General features: G+C 42.1%; 1 protein-coding gene across 1 annotated transcript in view; it reads right to left on the bottom strand.

Annotated features, from left to right (window-relative positions):
- Positions 1-22,068, bottom strand: part of LOC144503665 (secernin-1-like) — an 84,008-nt gene that overhangs the window by 2,046 nt on the left and 59,894 nt on the right. The window contains exons 4-8 of the mRNA XM_078228370.1: positions 19,961-20,163; positions 14,989-15,192; positions 12,027-12,183; positions 7,350-7,530; positions 1,092-1,251 (exon numbers count right to left, since the gene is read on the bottom strand). Coding sequence (XP_078084496.1) covers positions 1,093-1,251; positions 7,350-7,530; positions 12,027-12,183; positions 14,989-15,192; positions 19,961-20,163 — 904 coding nt within the window. The 3' untranslated portion in view covers position 1,092. The remainder of the gene's footprint in view (positions 1-1,091; positions 1,252-7,349; positions 7,531-12,026; positions 12,184-14,988; positions 15,193-19,960; positions 20,164-22,068) is intronic.

Raw genomic sequence — 22,068 nt, 5'->3', positions numbered from 1 at the left:
TAATTGCCATTTATGCCTCATGGTCATACTTGGAATATTTTGAAGAAATTGGAGTCTATTGGCATGTGTCTTAAACTTTACGACCAAACATGAATAAAACTAAATTATTCCCAGAAATTTAATGCAAACATTTGAGTTAACCGTGATAGAATTGGAAGCTTCAAGATCAAAATATTGGAGCCCTCCCGAACAACTGACTGGTGAAGGTAGTCCTTCATCTCCCTGTACAAATGGACAACTTAGAACACATCTCGAGTTCCTCTCAATGGTCAACTGTACGTACTTCATGAAAGAAATGGGTTCTGAGATGCAGCCACTGATGCATACCAACTCCTCTCATCATTATACTTCGCAAAAATTGTTGGAAGCATGATTTGAAGAACTTTGGAAAGAAAAAAATAGTAATTTTCATGCGAACAAACCTAATTCTTCCAGTTTTCTGATTACTAAATTTGTTAATATTTTTTAAACTTGAAAACAAAAGTGATTTAGCTCACAGCTGCATTAATTAAAAAAAGAAAAATACAAAACCAGATCCCCAGAAATCTGAATTTAGAAGAGGAAATGCTAGATTGACAAAGCAGATCAGGTAACATCTGTGGTGAGAAACAGTTGACTTTTCAGGTCGATGATCTTTCATCAGAATTTTGTTAACTCTGTTTCTGACCACAGGTGTTTGACCTGTGTGTTTCCAGAATCTTCTATCAGATTTCCAGCATCCACAGTATTTTGCTTTCATGTCGTGTTGTAGCAGCCCAGGAATTTGACTAAATTTTTCATACTATGGAAGTAGCTTTGCTGTACGTACATCAAAATTCTCTAGGAAACGATATATGTTATAGAATTTCATGAACATGTTTCTTTATTATCCGGTTTGAATTTTTTAAAATAAACATTTAATGTTTCAATAGTTTTATCTAATCTCACTACAGTTCTTATTTTCTCTCTGATTGGTCACTTAAAGAATATTTTATCATTGTACTTGAAATTCTTAGCTATATGCACCCCTATAAATCAATTTTGCAGCACATTTGGTGTTGCATTCTAAGAACGAATTGCTTGTTAGCATAAAACAAAAAACTTGTACATACGTCACTTGTAAAATTTTATTTCAGTGTCCACACAATCATAAAAGAGGTCCGCCACTTCCAGAGGGTCAACAGGCCCTTCACATTTCAAGATATCCTGCATAGCTTCCAGACCTTGTTTTTCCAGGTTCAGCATGGTTTGCCAAAGCTTCTGCCCAGGATCCTATGGGGAAAAATGACTATATTGAAAAAGTTGTTTATTTAATAAGCCAATATGAACAGAGCATAGTGGTTTCATTTAAACTAAAGTGATTCAAATTGACTGAGGACAGGTAAAGGTGATGTGGGAGAACGGCTAAGAACAGTTCAGTAACCTCAGCACCACCAGGTTAGTAAAAGGAAAAATAGATCTCCCAAAGTTCTTGCTTCTAATTGCCATCCAGTCATTCCCATTGCTTTAAAATTTGTTATTTGAATGAAGATATCACTGGCTGGAACACCGTTATTACCCATTGCTTTGCACTGTTGTTGTGCCACCCTCTTAGATGGTACCAACTGTTGTTACAAATGAGCAGAGTTAGACATTTGTCAATCAGTGGAATTTTTACACATTGGTTACTAATTTCGCAATTTAAACTTAATTCAAAACAAACTGTGCTTCTAGGTTTTTATTTCAATCCACCCAAACTCTAACAGGTGATACAGAGCTCTGCAGCCTGTGTCTTTTACTGTGTACGGTCTTACAAACGCTGTCCTAGCCAAGTCAAGATTCTCTTCCTCATTAAGTCCCTAACATAATACATTCCTTTAATACCAGATTACGTCTAATCCCCCCCCCCCCACTCACCCGTCGCCAACCTTGTCCAATATGTCACTCCAGACCCCTGCCTACCTGAAACTCTCTTGACAACTTGCCTTTCTTCTGAAGCCCCCTAAAAATACTTATTAGACCAAATTTTGTTCTCTCAATCCTCACTCCCACCAATACCCTCCCCCAGCCAAAAAAAAAACAACCACTTCCAATTTTCTCCTAGTGCTTTTCCAGCTCAGTTTCCACTTCCTCCTTTTACAGAAGATTTGTTCAAGTTGTTTGTGTCAGGACTTTGTAACCAGCAGGCCAAAGTCTTGCAATGACAATGACTCTGAACACAAAGTGAGAAGCCTGATAAACAGTGATTCTGCTATAATAATAACATCTCTTGAAGCAGACTTATTACATACTATGATGTGCGTGACATAAATGCATCATTGGCTTGCCAAGTCTTTTAAGATTTCAGTCACATTGTCCACCTCCTCAGCATGCACTCGTCCCCTTGGTGATACAACCCTTCTCCCAAGCCTCTGCACTGATCACTAATCTAGGTCACAGTACTGACACTTATAAAAGTACTTTTCACAGTTTATAGTTGAAAACTCTAGTTGAGTACAATTGATTTTACTTAAAAGTTTTCAGCAGGCAGAAGTTCTATTGTTGCATACACTTGTAAGTGTATAGTAACTGCACATTAATACATGAATCTCAAGATGACTTTTTAAATTATTTTTCACCGAGACAAATACTTTACTAAATAGAGAGATCATGACTGTATTGTGCTTTCCTACTTTTAGAAATATAAATTTCTGATCATTAAGGTGAGCTTACTCTATTGTCTTTCTATAGGCCAAAATATAGTAGCTACAGAAATTACTCTTTCCAAAAGGCTCCTTTATCTTCAGTAGCATCCTCCAATATTCGAGGATTGCCGACCTGCGGCTTTTGCTGTGATTTAACTAAAGGGCAGGGTAAGGAGACAGGTCCTGAGCTACCTTAGCCAGAACAAGATCAAACCCCAGGCTGTTGGAGTCATTGTCATTTTGAACCACATACTCGAGTCCAGCCAACTGAACTAAACTGTAACCTGGCCCCTGTAAAGTCAGTGAATGGAATGACAGAAAATTGGGCTTTGGTCACCTGCAGTTTTGGCATTATAGGTGCGGTTTGGATATCAAAATGTGTGCTGTACATGGAAACACCTGGCATGGCTCATGTTGGACGTGTCAGCTTGAGTTTTAGGAATGTGCGTCAGATGCAAGCAGAGTTGTCCGTCTCTGATGTCAGTCAGCATGTAACGCTGATTTGGTGCTAGCACTGACATTTGCAATCCTGCTGCTCCAGTTAACACTCTTTAACCTGTATGGCTGAACATGTGTTCAGCAGCTGGAAGGACCAGCCAAAGGGATAAACAACAACTTGCAGGTTCGCTGCTAATTAATTTCTACTGGCTCTGATGAATTTGTATAAGTGTCTGGTAGTTTCCAGAGATGTTTGATGTTGGCGGTATTGACAAAGATGGTGCATAGAGAATGGAGAAGATGCATGAAGGTGGCCTTCATTCTAATTTCAAAGGTTCTGGTTAGATGACTTGCTTCTAGTCATGAATGTTTTATTTGCAATCACCCTTTAATTAGAGCAAGAGAGGGACTTTGAACTGTGGCAGCACTGAAGACAACAAGCTACTGACAGGGAGTAGAGGAGGGATTGCAGCAGAAGCCTTCACCACCTGTGGTCTTCCAGGAGCATTTCTCTCATCTTAACCTAAGCCAGGTGCAATATTTACATAGTGTGCATTTTCAAAAACAGGTGTTCACTAAAGTCTTATCTATTGTAGGCAGACCTGCAACCTCAAAGCAGGCCAAGGCTGGTGCTGCAAATGGCTCTGCAGGTGACCATGGTCAGGCTGAAGCAGTTGAAATCTGTATCCCCTCCCAGTTCACCATCCATTGCTGCATAATTAGAGGTGACAGATTCTTTGTACATTAGGACAGGAGAGTTCATTGTTTGTCTCTGACCCAAGAGAAGCTGGCAGAAATGCATGTGGCTTTCCCAGGATAACTAGCTTTCCTATGGTGCAAGATAACATCAAGTGCACACATGTGGTTATGCAGACACCGCATCTAAATGTATCCCAACTGCAAAAATTACAATTTGCTGAACGTGCAGTTAGTGAGCATGTTCAGCACATCATGATGGTGAATGCCATCCTTGCAGCAGTCAGTCATTGTTTTGTATTGCATTGAGTAACTAACACAAGGGCAAACATATTAAAATAAATGTACAGTTTTAGGGGAGGCAATGGCCTAATGGTATTATCGCTGGACTATTAATCCAGAAATCCAGCTAATGTTCTGGGGACCAGGGTTTGAATCCCACCATGGCAGATGGTGGAATTTAAGTTCATATAAAAATCTGGAATTAAGGATCTACTGATGACCATGAAACCATTGTCGATTGTTGGAAAACCCATCTGGGTCACTAATATCCTTTAGGGAAGGAAATCTGCCATCCTTACCTGATCTGGTCTACCTGTGACTCAGCAATGTGGTTGACTCTCAACTGCCCTCGGGCAAATAGGGATGGGTAATAAATGCGGGCCCAGCCAGTGCCGCCCATGTCCCATGAATAAATTTTTAAAAAGTTGCCCCATGGAGAGAGCGTAATAACAAAATGATAAATCTTCACCATCTAGACTCTTCCCCCCCTCAAAAAGAAAACAACTTGTACATTAAAATATAAAATTGTACCTGTACATAAGTTCCAAGAACATGAAGTTACTAAACCAATATACCTGAAAATTCGCCAGGGTCACATACTGGTTTTTATTGTAATCAAAGCCTTTGACAAGGTCCCACATGGGAGACTTGTAAAGAAGGTAAATTCTCATGGGGTACAGAGTAATTTGATAAAGTGGATTCAAAATTGGCACAGTTGTAGGAGACAGAGGGTATTAGGTCAAACATTTATTGCCCATCCCTAGTTGCCTTTGAGACAGATGTGCTGAGCCGCCTTCTTGAACCACTGCAGCCCCAACGAATGCAGCCAACCCCGACCGCAGCGCCCCGTGGGGGGCAACCCCCCCCCCACCCCCGACTGCAGCGCCCCGCAGGGGGCAGCCCCCCCGACACTGCGCCCCGCAGGGGGCAGGCCCCCCCCCGCACAGCGCCCCGCAGGGGGCAGGCCCCCCCCGACACAGCGCCCCGCAGGGGGCAGGCCCCCCCTGACACAGCGCCCCGCAGGGGGCAGGCCCCCCCCGACACAGCGCCCCGCAGGGGGCAGGCCCCCCCCGACACCGCACCCCGCAGGGGGCAGGCCCCCCCCGACACCGCACCCCGCAGGGGGCAGGCCCCCCCCGACACCGCGCCCCGCAGGGGGCAGGCCCCCCCGACACCGCGCCCCGCAGATGCCAGTTCCCAACACAGTGCCCCCCCCAGAATTCAGTCCCCAACACAGTTTCCCCCCCCAGAAGCTAGTCCCCAACACAGTGCCCCCCCCCCAGAAGCCAGTCCCCAACACAGTAGTGTCCCCCCAGAAGCCAGTCTCCAACACCACGTCCCACAGAAGCAAGTCCCTACTGCCTGTCTTATGGGTGTCTTTGTTTAGTCCAGTGCTCCAAGTCTTGTGCCAAGTTAGAGCCTGGCTGTTCTCTCTGATACGGAAACAGAAAAATGGTGGAAAATCTCAGCAGGTTTGGCACCATCTGTGGGGAGAGAGTAGAGCCAACATTTCGAGTCTGCTTGACCCTTTGCCAGAGCTCAATGTTCCCTATGATCTTTGACATAGGCTGCCAGCTCACCGGCAGGTCTGCCAATGCACCAAAGCATTTGTGTGTGCATGCCCATGAGCCTCATCACAGATGTACAATTGATGAGCTGAAATCTGAAGATCATGGCCACAATGCTCCAGCCGGTCTCACCAGCAGGATCTCCGGTCCTGGCAACAGCGCACTCCAGCCCGGCAGCATGGGGTGACATCAATGGGACTTCCCATTGACACCAGAGAAACCCACCACTAGCAAACAGCACGCCGCCTTCCACCACCGGCAAACACACGGCTGGGAGGCCGGAAAATCTCACCCCCTATTTGCTCACCACCCACACTTCCCAGTGGGAATCACGCCAACATTTCCATCCACCACTGCACTTAGTCTCCAGAACAGAAAATTCCACCCAGTGTTTCTTTTCCCTCAAAATATTATCCTTTGTCAGCTCTCATTAGCTAAGTGTAGGTTCTTTGCTGGAATTCAATTCTGTATATACCAACACCTCAGTTGCATGACCAGTATGCACGTGAGCCACAGAGAGGATTATCAGACTATTTCATCATAAACAATATCACAACCAAACTCAAGGTCTCATTTGACAGCCACACACTTGCAATCTTAGCTGGGAACCTCACTGACCTCAATGGATGGAAAATCTTGTCAAGTTCCATTCCCTCATCCAGGAGTAAGTAAAGTCTAGCTTTAGCAGCACCTTAATCACAATCCACATCAAGCATTAGCAAGTATTGCCAATCCTATGACTCAGAGTATCTATAGCTGTCTTTACAATTGGCTTCCTTGTGAAACAGATTGTAGAACCAAACAGATGTGCATGATTGGAACATCAAGATGTAGATCATTGAGCCCCTTCAGTCAGATCCTCCTTTTAGCAATAAATGCTGGCCTAGCCAGCGATGCCCACATCCCATGAAAGAATAAAAAAAGAATTGCAGGAAACCCTACGACCATCCAGGTCAAATGCAGCATCCCAACCATCACCCAGGTCAACATTAGTCAGTAGTTTGGACCAGGGATCAAACAGTGGACCTTCCTGTTCTATGTGGCTCGCAATCACTGCGGAAAACTTGGAAGATGATGTCAGTTGACAGAAGAAAAAGGCAAGTTCAAGGATTTGACATTTGGGAGCAGGAACTTCAAACCTAGACCAAGGAATCTTGTGCAAGTATTTCTATTTCTTCTAGTTAGAAACATCTGATTAGTGGTTTATCTGCATACAGTTGAATCAACAAAACTGCACTGTATTCAAGGGCATCAAAAGCTTTGTTTACTGAATTCTCAATTTGTGTACCACTGAATTAAACCATTGTGTCCATCAGGCCCAACTTGGAGAAATAAAGCCAAGTAAAGCAGGAGAAAAAAAGGATCGAACATTGAGATACCTTTTTTCAAATACAGTTGGTATAATAAAAAGCTTTGTTTCAAATCATTGTTAAAGGCCATATCTAAAACTGAAAGGTAATGTCAAATAATGCAAGTTAATCAAAAACATAATTTCAACAAAGAAATTTCAGAAGAAAAACTGGATTTGTGACTAGAAACAGCTAACAAATTTTCCATAATGTACATCACCCAGTATAAATGTTCATCATGAACATTATTAGGTGTCTTTGTTACTTAAGAATCTTTTTCAAGTCTGATCAAAATAAAATCTGAGGAAATGCGAGGAGTTTGTGTGTATGCAGCAGAGATCGTTTGGCATAAATAAGATGAGGAAATCTCCTACCTCTTCAGTTTCCATTACTGATCGAGCACACTGGTGCGCCTGATATAGCTCATGCCTACGATCAGGTCTGCTCTGGAAGCGAGGCTGCTGCTTTGCTGGGTCCTCATCACCAAAACTTGGAGATTGTGTCTTAGGGACTGGCTTGACATTATCTACAAAGATGAAGGGTTTGAAGATAGACCTGAGAAGCAAACAACTTTTAAAAATTAATAGTGTAAGGGTCTCGGTCCACTCTACTAAACAACTCTAGGAAATACTGTGCGTGTGTGTAAGGACCTGGTTTTAGTTATCATATTAATGGCATTTTTAAATTGCAGACAACACTTTCAACAACGTGTTAACGTTTATGGTGCTCTAAAATAATCCGTTTACATTGGAAGGTGCATTCTGAATGCTGGTGCCAAAGCTGGAATTACTGCAAATGTAATTTTGCCCAATGGAATTATCCAAGTGCTGAAATTATAAAAGTTTCTGCATACAAACCCTTCCCCAAACTGGGGGAGTAGCAATATAAAAGTCATATTTCTGGAGTATTTGCAAGCTTGGATCACAACTTTCATATGGTTAAAGTATGGGTATCGGTGGGACCATTAAATGTTTTCTTCTGCACAGGTTTGGTTCCAGGGAATCATCAGACACCTACCCGAAGTAAAATTCCAAGGCTTCTAAAGAGAACTGCATGACTGCTTTCACATTAAGAGTATCTTTGAAAGTATCAATTAAAAGAAGCATGTGTTCATCTTACAGACACATTTAGTTATCTTCTCTTCCCACAGAACTAAGAAATTAAACTACATTTTATCTGTGTGTACACAATATTCTAAGTGTGGTCTCACTAATTCTTCATATAGTGGCAGCAACATTTCGCTACTTTTACATTCTATTCCTTTAGCAATACGCGCCAAGATTCCATTTGCCTTCCTTATTTCCTGTTCTACCTGCATACTAGTTTTCTGCTTTACATGCTTGAGGACACCCAGATGCACCAAAACACTCTGAAGATTCTTTCCATTTAGATAATCAAAGAATCACTACAGTGTAGAAGGAGGCCATTTGGCCCACTGAGCCCGCCCCAACAACTATCCCACCCAGGTTCCATCCTGGAAACCCCATGTATTTACGCTGCTAGACCCCTGACACCAAGGAAAATTTAGTATGGCCAATCAACCTAACCTGCACATCGTTGGAGTGTGGGAGGAAACCGGAGCACCTGGGGGAAACCCAAGCAGACACGGGGAGAACATGCAAACTCCACACAGACAGTGACCTGGGGCTGGAATTTATTTGCCTTTGTATTTTCCTACCAAAATGAATAATCTCACACTTAGCCATACTTAACTCCACTTGTCAAATTTTGCCCCATTCACTTAACCTATCCATATCCATTTGTAAATTTCTTATTTAATTATTACAATTTACTATCCCACCTATTTTAGTGTCATCAGCAAATTTGGCTTTGGCACCTACTATCCCTGCATCCAAATCATTAACGTAGATTGTAAATAGTTGGGGCCTGAGGACAAGAACCCTGTGCACCCCACTAATTACATCTTGCCAACCTGAAAACGAATCGTTTATCCCAACTCTCTGCTTTTGTTCGTTAGCCAATCACCCATCCATGCTAACAAATTACCCCTAATCCCGTGTGAACTAACTTTGTGTATTAACCTTTTGTGTGGTACCTTATCAAGTGCCTTCTGGAAGTCCATATATACTACTTCTACAGGAATGCCATTATCCACCTTGCTGGTTACATCTTTGGAGAACTCTAGCAAATTAGTCAAACATAGTTTACCTTTAATAAAACCATGCTGACTCTGATGGATTTCCTTTTGACTTTGTTAATGTCCAGTTATTACTTCCTTTATAATGGATTCTAACAATTTCCCAATGACAGATGGTAAACTAATTGGCCTATAGCTTCCTACATTTTGTTCCGCACACGAGGACGGCCTCAACTGGGATCTTGGGTTCATGTCACACTATCTGTAACCCCCATGACTTGCCTGGGCTTGCAAAATCTCACTAACTGTCCTGGCTGGAGACAATACACATCTCTTTAACCTGTGCTTAACCCTCTCTCCACTCACACTGTCTGTACCTTTAAGACTTGATTACCTGTAAAGACTCGCATTCCAACCATTATTTTGTAAATTGAATTTGTATCTTTATATGCCCTGTTTGTGAACAGAACTCCCACTCACCTGATGAAGGAGCAGCGCTCCGAAAGCTTGTGGCTTGTGCTACCAAATAAACCTGTTGGACTTTAACCTGGTGTTGTGAGACTTCTTACTGTGCTTACCCCAGTCCAACGCCGGCATCTCCACATCACATTCTGAAAGACCATTGTATTTTCTCACTTTGCAGTATCTCTATTAGGTTCTGTATTGTAATGTAGGTGTGATTTCAAAGCAGTGGTTCATCACAGGTATCTGCCCTTAAAAGCCAGCCTCATGTATTTGTTCACATGTATTACAATGATTTTTGTGTTACCAGCCAGAGCTATTTAAATCAGTTTTGTAACATTTTTCAATGCATTATAGTGTTTTCTCCATTGGAAAAATCATTGTAATACTATCGTATCTGCTTCCACTACCTCCCCCAGCAGCGAGTTCCAGACACCCACCACCCTTTGTGTAAAAAAGCTTTTCTTTCCCTCTCAAAGAGTCTATTATTTGGACAGCTGTGGCCATTATCAATGCTTGGCTAAGTTTCAAGTGCTAATGGGTTTCAGCACAGTAGGTATTCCATTTATTTGAGAATGGAAGACAGTTTCAAGAAGTTCCAATTAAACACTGTCCATTTGGTGTGGATTCTGTTTTGTTGACACAGGTTAATAGGATTACAAATATTAAAAAGGTTTTATTCTCAAGGCAGAATGCACACATCCTTTACTTAGAATCAATGATGTGGAACCCTTACCAGATGATGAGAGATTTATTCAATTCCCCCAAGAAACCGAACATATTTCCCACTTCTATTGCATTAAATCTGAGGACTGTATATAGTGGGCAAGTGGCGAAGGAGCCATTGGATGGGTGGCTATGGAGAATAAATGGGAGGCATGCAATGGGTGAGGGTTAAAGGGCTTGTATACACTGTTAGGAGCTGGGATACCATGTTAGAGAATTGAGGTGGCTCTTGTAACTGGCCCACTTACACACTGCTCACACACTCCAGCTGGCTCACAAACTACAAACCCAACCCCGGTGTAAAAACAGAAATGGTACGTGAAATCATGGTTTGAGAGAGCTGTGGAAGAACCAAAATGAGGCTTGGCTGAGACAACCACTGAAGTACTGAAACACCAGCTTCCCAGAGAGAAAACAGTTCAATTGACAGCTCAGGCTGTCTGATCTCTGCTGTCAATTTCATAATGTTTATTTATACAACATTAAGTGGTTTCAAGAGTTTGTAGTACTGATACTACATAGCCTATATATAAGCCTGTATATAAGCCTAGGTAGGGACATGACCGGCGCAACTTGTGGGCCGAAGGGCCTGTTTGTGCTGTATTTTTTCTATGTTCTAAGATACTTTAAAGTGCATGGATGATCGACAATGACTTTTTTCAAGATTGGAGAAAGTTATGAATAACACTTTTAAGCTCTTTTTAACCATTTCCTACTGTCACTGCAGGGTTCATTGGTTCTCGACAGCATATGGTGGGTCAATGAGCATGGAAATGCCACAGCTTGGCACAGGGCATGTGAGGAACTGTTGAGGGGTGGGTGGAAGGGCATGAGGTGGAATAGATGGCGCATGGGGGTTGTTTGGAGGGTGAAGGGGTGAAGGGTTGGGGTGGAGGGGCTGTGTGTTTTTATTTTACTTGGGATAAAGTTGCACAACACCATAGTGAGCCTTTTAAATAGCCCACTTTTGCACTGGCAGTTCCTGTTGCCGCCTCTAAATTTCTTTCCAGGTTAGCTGGCCTGCCACGCCAGCCCTCAAGCAATGAAGATCCAACCTTTTCAATCACTTTCTCCCAAGCTGGGTGGGCAGAGCTGGGAATTTTCCCAACTCCAGCTACCAACACCGAGGATGAAAATCCAGGTCTGAATGTTTATTTAAGTATGCAAATATCTTAGATAGAAGCAAAGACAGATTTTAAAACGTATTTACTCCTTACATATATTTTTCCTTTTCCACTCTGCTGATAGCCTTGTTTATATGGTGTTTGCAATGGCTTTTCTATTCCATCTCCCATTCTCTTTTCCTTTAGGCAATGATTAGTTTTCCACAGTAGCGTTACACTGGTGTCCCACCAGTACCTTGTCAAGCAGCCACTATTCACACCGGACTGGGCATCATCAGTTGGCTGATCGATAGGCCTCACACCTAATCCTGATTCCAACCTCACTCTAGATCCTCACACCAGAGTTTCAGGAGGGGATTGTATTCAGCAACAGGATCCCCGACTCAATTTCCCCCTCCCTAATCCAAGGCTGAGAGAGCAGTCAGAGCTCCTAACGTCGGTATCTGATTGAAAATGAGGCCACTGAACTTGGGATCATTCTTGTCTGTCTGGCCCAGTCTCTGCATTGGGCTTCTGGGGGAGCCTAAAATTTAGTCATCTGGTTAAACAAACTGTGTAAGAGTACACGTGGAATAATGTCTTTGTTATACCTATTGCCCTTCACTCAAGGCCAACCAATGATTTGATAATGTTGAACAAACCTTGCAGGGTCCGGAGTGGCCGTGAAGAAGTGGATACAAGGTGAGCTGCTGTTCTGAGGCAGGATGGACACCATGCTCCCCGTGATAATGTAAGAATCCAGATCCATGTTGTCCTGGTCACGCAGCGCATCCATCATTGTTTGTATAGTGATGTTTCCTAATGATAGGATATTCAGAAACTGATGATGATGAGCTGGAACAATCATTACCACTTTACAATTCAAACAAGCAACCTGGAAACAATTACTATATTGTTACAAATTTACATGCTTTGCTAATATCACAATAATCATTAATATCCTGTATTCATATATAACTATACAAAACTTTCATAATTAATCTCCTTTATTCATATATAGCTATACAAAACCTTCACTCTATACAGCAGATTTTCTAAGCTCACAAAAATGGAACATTACCCCAAATGTATCATTATAATGTACTTGACATAGTATTTGTCTTTGATCCAGTGAGTACACATTCTGTTGTTCTGATTGGAGGATGTATGGAAGAAATTGGTATCACAGCAGTTTTTGAAAAAACATTCACATAATGTGGGCATTCCAGCATTTATTGCTCATCCCCCATTGCCCTCGAGAAGGTGGTGGTGAGTTGCCCCCTTGAACTGTTGGAGTGCATTTGGTGCTGTTAGCGAGGGAGTTTTAGGATTTTGATCCAAAGATAATGAGTCAACAACATATTTCCAAGTCAGGATGTGTGTGTGACTTGAAGAGGAATTTGGGAGGTGCTGGTATTTTTAATGCACTTGCTAGCCTTGTACTTCTGGGTGGTAGAAGTCAGGGGTTTGAAGGTGTGAAAATACCTTGGGCAGTTGCTGCACTGCACCTTATACTCTACTGCTTCATTACACCAGGTGGAGAAAGCAAATGTTTAAAGTGGTGCACAGGGTGCTGGTCAAGCAGGCTGCTTTGCCCTGGATGATGGAAATCTTTAAGTGTTGTTGGAGTTGCATTTGTCCAGACAAGCACGAGTATTCCATCGCACTCCTGATTTGTGACTTACAGGTGGTGGAAAGGCTTTTGGCAGTTAGTATCTCAGCTTCTCTTCACGGCTCATGCCAATACAACAAGGAAAAGATGGTACACCACTAGCAATCAGCAACAGAAAATGATCATCATCTCTGTCTGCATCATGTGAACATAAAGAGGTCATACTTTCCAATCCAAACCTCAAGCCGTACCTGTATTTTGCCTTCAAACGGAGATCCACCAGTTTGCTTCTTGGAATGGCGTAAACACCCCGAGTAGTTTCAATCATTCATATAGGAATTGGTGAGACTGAGAGTTCATAGAATTCATATAGTGCAGAAGGAGACTATTCAGTCTGCACTGACAACAATCCCACCCAGGCCCTAGCCCCGTAACCCCAAGTATTTACCCTGCTAATCCCCCAACGCTAAGGGGCAATTTAGCATGGCCAATCCACCTAACCTGCACATCTTTGGAGTGTGGGAGGAAACCGGAGGAAACCCACGCAGGCACAGGGAGAACGTGCAAATTCCACACAGTCACCCAAGGCCAGAATTAAACCTGGGTCCCTGGCGCTGTGAGGCAGCAGTGATAACCGCTGTACCACCGTGCCGCCCACCTTGTATAAATTGGGTTTTCAGGCTTCATCGCTCCAGCTTTAATGTAATTGAGTGGAGTTGGTCTGACGTTGCAACAGAGTCCATGCAAAGCCTTTACTACCTCCAAGAAAAAAAGGAGGCAACTCACCACCATCTTCTTGAGGGCAATGGGGGATGAGCAATAAATGCTGGAATGCCCAGTGAACATTTTTTAAAAAACTGCTGTGATACTAATTTCTTCCATACATCCTCCAATCAGAACAACAGAATGCATACTCACTGGATCAAAGACAAATGCTATGTCAAATATGTTGTAATGATACATTTCTCAGTGGGAAATCATGGTAATACTTGCAGTTTGACAATAAATAACCGCATCTCAATGGTTGATACTCAGTTAATTTAGTTTTTTCCCACAAAGTGAGTTTTCTGATCTATGCAGTTTTATGAAATGATCAAACAATTCGGTGGAGTCTATGATATGCTACAGACTTGTGGATAATTATATTCAATCTGAGCAAGTCACTTGGATGATTGCATTAGATTTGAAGAAAGATGTATTGGTTGGATTGTCCTTCCTTATGCCATGCGTTGTGATTTGCTGGGCCATTTACAGAATTAACACTATTCAGTAAACAATGTGTCACAGGTTGCTATTCCCATGGTTCCACAATTCCAGTTCACTTGTGGATTGATGGGTTAGAAGACACGTGGTGCTGGAATTACCCCAAAGATCAGATACCAGGGCTGGGTTTCCACTTTCAGCAGTGGCTGAAATTAGGCAGTAGCAAATTGATTGTTACACACCTCATTGGATTTTCCTTTCCCGCAACTTCATTTGGCATGAGCCCAGTCGGAAGAAAATTAGTGTTGACCCTGCACTAGTTTTGAGAGTCGGCCTTGTAATATTTTAGTTGAGCTCCAGGAGTCAATGTCTTGAATGGAATCAGGAAATTGCATTTTGCTGTGGAATCTAAAGGCTCTGCAGCAACTGGCAATCGTTTTTGTTGCAGGGAAGAAAGTTCAAAGGGGAGTGAGGTACCAATTTTACACCACAGTAGTGTTTGCAGAAATGCTCTTTGATTTGTTCAGTTGCATGGTTCCTCCTCTTGCCTGTATAAAATGTACAGGGCTGCTCACCACTATAGACCAGGATTGCATGGACATAATTTTCTAATGCCATCTGACTCACAAATTAAACAACTTTCAAAATGTTACTGCTTTCTTAAATAATGAACAACTCAGATGTATTTTATCTAGCAATCCAAACCCAGCTGCTTTTTTTTGCAAGACTTTGCTACCTCTTGGAATGATGCAAGTCATGCTACACCAAAGAAATAATGTTACAAGCCCCATCGCAAGGCTCTCACCCACCTGCGTGTTTCTGCAGGAGTTCTTTGCCAGTACAGTGATGATCCGAGGCCTCATCTCTGCCCGGCTCCGAGAACACTGCACCAAAGTTGAATTCGTCTTCTCCATTCCACCAACCCTGACTTTGGGCGTAACCTCTAAGCTCTGGATGTTCTGCATCGATATTGGTGGTTATAGACAATCGGTTACAAATGTTCCTCAAGCCCTCTAGGAACAAATATTTGCATTAATTAATTTCAACAACTTTAGATTCATGGACATGAATAGTCAAGCACATGCTGTAAATTACTTGTTATAAAACGCGTCGCTGTTTTTATGAGTGTTATACTTGGAGTAAAGAGTACAAATGTCTCAGGCTCAATTCCTGTCTTTATTAATCAATCTTATCCAGTAGGATCAGAATCAGAATCATGGGAGTAAGGTATTAGCATGGATATAGGATTGGCTAAAGATCAGAAAACAGAATAGCAATAAATGGGTCCTTTTCAGTTTGGCAGCTTGCTATGAGTGGGTCACCATAGGGAACATTGCTGGGGCCTCAGTTATTTGAAAGTTTTGTTTTAATGACTCAGATGAAAGGATGACGTATGGAATGTATATTATATCCAAGGTTGCCGACAATACAAAGTTAAGTGGGAAAGGAAACTGTGAGGAAGACATAAGGAGCAGGATTTTCCTGGCAGGTTTCTTGAATACCATTAGGCTCAACTAGGGGTCAGAGGCCTGCACTGTGGGGGAAACAGTCACTTCATGATTTTTCCCTGGAGCAGAAAGTTAATGGGCAGAAGGCGAGGTTGCCGTCTAATTAAGCACAGGTGGAGTATTCTAGGAGCTTGAGGAGGGTTAATCAGAGTCCTTCCAGCTTGAAAGCAGCGCAGGATGTCATGACAGGGAAGTTAGAAAGAGGGTTCATAGAATCCCTACAGTGCAGAAGGAAGCCATTTGGCCCAGAGAGTATGCACCGGTACCTGTCGAAAGCGCACTGTACCTACGCTCTATCCCCCACCCTATCCCTGTAACCCTGAACACTGATCAAGGCCAATCCACCTAACCTGCACATCTTTGGACTGTGGGAGGAAACCCATACAGACACGGAGAATGTGCAAACTCTACACAGTCTATCCAAGGGTGGAATCAAACCCAGGCCCCTGGTGCTGTGAGGCAGCAGTGCTAACCACTGTGCCACCCTCGAGCAATTGATGAGGTTCCAACACACCTTGCAACCCAACCACACAACTTTTTTATTCGTTTATGGGATGTGGGCATCGCTGGCTGGGCCAGCCTTTATTGCCCATCTGAGGGCATTTAAAAGTCAGCCTCATGGCTGGATGAGTCTGGAGTCATATAGAGGCCAGACCAAGTAAGGACCGACAGATTTCCTTCCCTAAAAGGCATTAATTAGTGAACCAGACAGGTTTTTACGACAATTGAAAATAGCTTCAAAATGGAGGTGCACTCTCTCCAGCTTCTTTTAAAATTTAAAATAAAATGTTTTTTCAGCCAGGCCACCACTGTGGTGATAAACCGGCTAGAGGCAAGGAGAGCCTTTAAACTCTGGAACAGGTCTCCAGGGAGAACTGCTGCGAGGAGCCTGCCTTCAGGCAATTAAACTGACTCTCACTGCCCCTGGAAAACTACAGCTGGCCTCCTTCAATTAGTCGCAAGTGGTTAATCAGATACTCACTGCGTGTAGGTGGGTAGCTCTACTGCCTCCATCTCAACTCTCGGAAAATGGTCCGTGGCTGGGATGGAGCTGGGAAACCCGTACATAGGCCAGTGGCACTAATTTCAATGCCTGCCGGCCTCTGATGCTGTCTCCAGCTGGCCTGAAAATCTGGCTCAGGGAGTCAGCAAAGGGATATGGATCGGTTAAGGCAGCTGATCGACAAAATAATAGAAAATTAGAATATTTTTTAAATGGTGATTATCTAGTAATTGTCAGTATTCAGAGAATTTGGGTGCCGATATACATAAAACATATAACGATTGCAAGCAATTAGGAATTCGATTTTGATTTATTATTGTCACATGTATTACCAGACAGTGAAAAGCATTGTTTCTTGCGTGCTATACAGAGAGCTTACCGTTCATAGAGAAGGAAATGAGAGAGTGCAGAAAGTAGTGATACAGTCATAGCTAGAGTGTAGAGAAAGATCAACTTAATGCTTTGACAAAGGGTCGTCTGGACTTGAAACGTCAGCTCTTTTCTCTCCTTACAGATGCTGCCAGACCTGAGATTTTCCAGCATTTTCTCTTTTGGTTTCAACTTAGTGCAAGGCAAGTCCATTCAAAAGTCTGATGGCAGCAGGGAAGAAGCTGTTCTTGAGTCGGTTGGCAGACTTTTGTATTTTTTTCCCGACAGAAGAAGGTGGAAGAGAGAACATCTGGGGTGTGTGGGGTCCTTAATTATGCTGGCTGCTTTGCCAAGGCAACGTGAAGTGTAGACAGAGTCCATGGATGGAAGGCTGGTTTGCGTGATGGACTCGGATACATTCACGACCTTTTGTAGTTTCTTGCGGTCTTGGGCAGAGCAGGAGCCATACCAAGCTGTGATACAACCAGAAAGAATGCTCTCTGTGGTGCATCTGTAAAAGTTGGCGAGAGTCGTAGCTGACATGCCAAATTTCCTTAGTCTTAGTAGGGAAATAACATGTTGGTCTTTAATGGAGTAGAGGAGCAAGGAAGTCTTAGTGCAATTATACAAGGCTTTGGTGAGACAACATCTGGAGTACTGTGTACAGTTTTGATTTCCATAGCGAAGGAAGGGTATAATTGGCTTAGAGAAGATGCAACAAAATGTTCACTAAATTGATTTTTGGGATGAGACAGCTATCCAATGAGGAGAGATTGAGTAGAATGGAATTTAGAATAATGAGAAGTGATCTCAGTGAAACATACAGGATTATGAAAGGGTGTGACAGCATAGATGCCCAGAGGTTGCTCCCTTGGCTGGAGAACCTAGAACAAGGAGTTATATTCTCAGGTCAGGGAATGGCCATTTTGAATTGAGATGAAGAAAAATTTCTTCACTCAAAAGGGTTGCAAATTTTTGGAATTCTCTCCACAGAGGGTAGTGGATACTCAGTTGTTGAGTATTTTCAAGGTTGAGATTGATGGGTTTTTGGGTAATTAAGGGAATGAAGTGACAGAGAGATTGGGCAGGAAGTGGGGTTGGGTTCAAGGGTCAGCTATAATCATATTAAATGATGAAACCAACTTAAGGGGCCACGGCCTACTCCTGCTCCTATTTCCTACACTGCATTATAAACAGATACCAAAGTTGGCCATTTGACCCATCTTGTCTGTTAAAGCTCTTGGAACTTGCCAATTAGTCCCACTCCTCTACCTTTCCCCATAACCCTGCAAATATTTCCTTTTCAAATAAATATCCAAATCCTTATAAAAATTACATCCAAATCTAGTTACCAACACACTTTCAGGAGGTGTATTCCAGACCATTTCAACAGTGTGTTAATATTTTAAAAACCCTCAGCTCCTCTCCATATTCTGTATGCGGTGATTTTGATTCTATTTGGTTAAGCTGGAATATAAGAGTTCCTGCTCCTGCTTGCTATTTATCAACTTCTGTTGGAAATAAATAACAACATGGTTCACGCCTCAATCAATTTCAAAAGCAAACTCCGTTGCAACTGATGCAGAAAAAAAGGACAAAAATCTGTGGAAATAACCACATCCAATTTTATAAATCACGTCAATAGTGAATTATAATTTAGATTGGAAAGGCAGATAATGGAATGGGATTGGTAGACGAAGTTTCAACCAAACATCAGATCACCTGCAAACTTTAACACTGGGCAACATTTGCACTCCATAACGAGATCAAGATTCTCCTTCCAGGACCCAGACTCCAGACATGTATTATTTTAGCTCTGGCACAATGCGAAAATCACTTCATGCTGATGCTGAAGATGTGATGTAAGCAGACTTTAAGACACCCACAGGTTGTGACAGGCTGATCATTCCTAAAAGGTCACCACATTAAGCCTGTCTGTGAATGTTTTAAAATGATGCTGCCATTAATGCTAAAGGAAAGACTCAATTTCAATCAATCATATTTCTCTGACAACTCAAACGATGAAAATGCCATTCGAGTAACATACTGTTATTGGTAAGTTTCCAACTACCAGCACTAGTAAAAATATTTCACCGATCTGTGGAGTGTGCGTCGGTCTTCTACATTTGAATGTTATTATTTTACCAAAGCCATCTTTGATACAAGGTAAAACTGATCCAAGATACAAAAATCAGGGCAGATGGAGATCATTCACTAATGGCTCTGGAACTCAAAATATAGATGTTTGAACCAATTATACAATGAATGCTGTACTTGTTTGATCCATTATGATCATTATACAAGAGCTATGAATGGGAAGCTGATGGCCTAGTGGTATTATTGCTAGATTATTAATCCAGAAACTCAGCTAATGTTCTGGGGACCTGGGTTCGAATCTCACCACAACCGATGATGAAATTTGAATTCAATAAAAAATATCTGGAATTAAGAATCTACTGATGACCATGAAACCATTGTCGATTGTTGGAAAACCCATTTACTAATTTCTTTTAGGGAAGGAAATTTGCTGTCCTTACCTGTTCTGGCTGACATGTGGCTCCCGAGTCACAGCAATGTCTCTCAACTGCCCTCCAAGGGCAACTAGGGATGGGCAATAAATGCTGGCCAGCCAGTGATGCTCTTGTGCCACAAATGAACAAATAAAATCTAGGCAACAACTGAAAAATTTAGGAAATACTATTTTGCTTTCAACTATTGGGGTCTACTATGCCAATTTGCATTGAATTGACATGGTATGATTGAACCATCTCTTAGTGATTTGTTCTGCTCAACATATCTGCCAAGTATGCAGTGGTGAATGGAAAATGGACCACATGGATCATGCCACTCCCGTTAGTCCTTACGCAATGTCAGTTATTTATCAATATGAAAACCACTAACCTGTGATTTTCTCAGCAGCCCAGTATTTGCCAACCGTTTCCAAGACCCAGGCTTCTGTTCTGTCCACAATGAGGAACGTACTGTGGAACGCGTGGAGCGTCTCTCCATCTTCAAAGCTATTGCCACCTTGCCCATGTTCTTCTAAGAGGGACACTATAATATCCAAGGACTCTTTTGCTGTAGTGCCTCTTTCTAAACCAAGTCTGTGAGAAAAATCCAAACACACAAAAAACGAACTGACTTGACATTTGCTAATAACTATTACAACACTTTCATATCAGGAACGACTTTCATTCTGCGAGGACATAAATTACGGAAGTGCTGTTTTTGTAAAACATTTACTGCTCTCAATTGCATGATAATCAAAGCAGGCCTTGAAAATTAGGTTTCAAAAAATCCTGCCAGTTTATAATGTTTAGTTTGTCAGAGCCTTTGGACGTTTTTCTACTCAAGAGTGAAAGAGTAGTGTGCTAATTCACTTTGCACACATTAAAACACTTGCATTTGTTTCATAAATCAACAACAGGTATCAAAGATTCATTAAATTTATTAATACAACAAACAAGCATTATAAAATAATCTGCAAATTAATAGCAGGTCTTATTTTTGGATAAATATATGTTAATGCATCCACCAGGAAAAGAGATGTTTCTGGTTATAATTCAAACACATTCAACGTAGCTTGTGCCAGGAGGATAAGAGAATTAAATAACAAGGGGTGAAGTAATGAGAATCACATCATTCTCCTATAGCCATTAACTGAGTTAACACACGCATGGTGTTTCAGTGACATGATGTGGAGATGCCGGCGTTAGACTGGGGTAAACACAGTTAGAAGTTTAACAACACCAGTTGGACTTTAACCTGGTGTTGTTAAACTTCTCACTGTGTTTCAGTGGCAGCCAGGCCTGTTGCACTGTTCTGCTCAATGATTTTGCTTCAGGTAAGAATTGATAAAGTAGTAGGTGTCAGAGACAATATGGGTTTGAGATTAAGCAGGTTTGCCCTGCTGCTACCACAGTAGCTTTAGAAGGAAAGTGTTCTGCGCAATTATGTTTTTCTCAAAGATAACACAATCCTCTTTTGCATATGTAATTATCCACATACTTGTCAAATATATACTAAATGATTACTTCCTCAAAATATTCACTGGGGGATACGCAAGTCGTATGCCATCGTGAATAATCATAACTGAAGGAGGATTAATGACATACTATAAATGAACTGGAAATACTAGCTCCCAGTATATAGGAAATTACACATTAGGGAGATACAAGGGGAAAATCTCCAGCCCTCGGGACATTATAGAAATGAGTCAGAAAACTGATCAATTATACTAAAGCCCTGAAATCATAGAAATCATAGAAACCCTACAGTGCAGAAGGAGGCCATTCGGCCCATCGAGCCTGCACCGACCACAATCCCACCCAGGCCCTACCCCCACATATTTTACCCACTAATCCCTCTAACCTACACATCCCAGGACTCTAAGGGGCAATTTTTTAACCTGGCCAATCAACCTAACCCGCACATCTTTGGACTATAAATAGGGGAAAGATCAGAAACTTTGAACCTTTCAGCCTTTAAAAAGGTGACCAAGAGGATCATGAGAGAAAAGTATGGGGTTAAAGTGGATAGGGTCCTGAAAATGGGTGGGGGGGACCACAAAATGCATTTACTCCAGGTCCATTCAATGTTATGCAGCCAACATACCAATTGTGTTGTCTGCTTACGATAACACAGTCAACACTAACCTCACTGTTCAAGGGTTGCATGCATCAGCAGTGGACCCTATAATCATTACTTACCAGCTGTACTATAAGTTAACTTGAAATGCTTAAAGCTACTCTGTGCCTCTAATCGAGAAGGTGTCCTGTAACTGTTTATTGTGCTGACACGTCAGATTGCCAGCAGTCGATTTGTAGACTTTGGATACCATAAAGAAAATGTTCAGTACACTCACACAAATGGACAAGGTCAGTGATTTTTTTTTAAAAATTCAATCATGGGACATGGGCGTTGCTGGCTGGCCAGCATTTATTGCCCATCCCTAGTTGTCTTTGAGAAGGTGGTGGTGAGCTGTCTGTTTGAAATGTTGCAGTCCACAT

The sequence above is a fragment of the Mustelus asterias genome, chromosome 2, assembly GCF_964213995.1.
Source record: "Mustelus asterias chromosome 2, sMusAst1.hap1.1, whole genome shotgun sequence".
In the NCBI taxonomy this organism is placed as follows: Eukaryota; Metazoa; Chordata; class Chondrichthyes; order Carcharhiniformes; family Triakidae; genus Mustelus; species Mustelus asterias.
The sequence above is the reverse complement of the archived record's forward strand: the minus strand, read 5'-3'. Positions and strand labels throughout refer to the sequence as shown.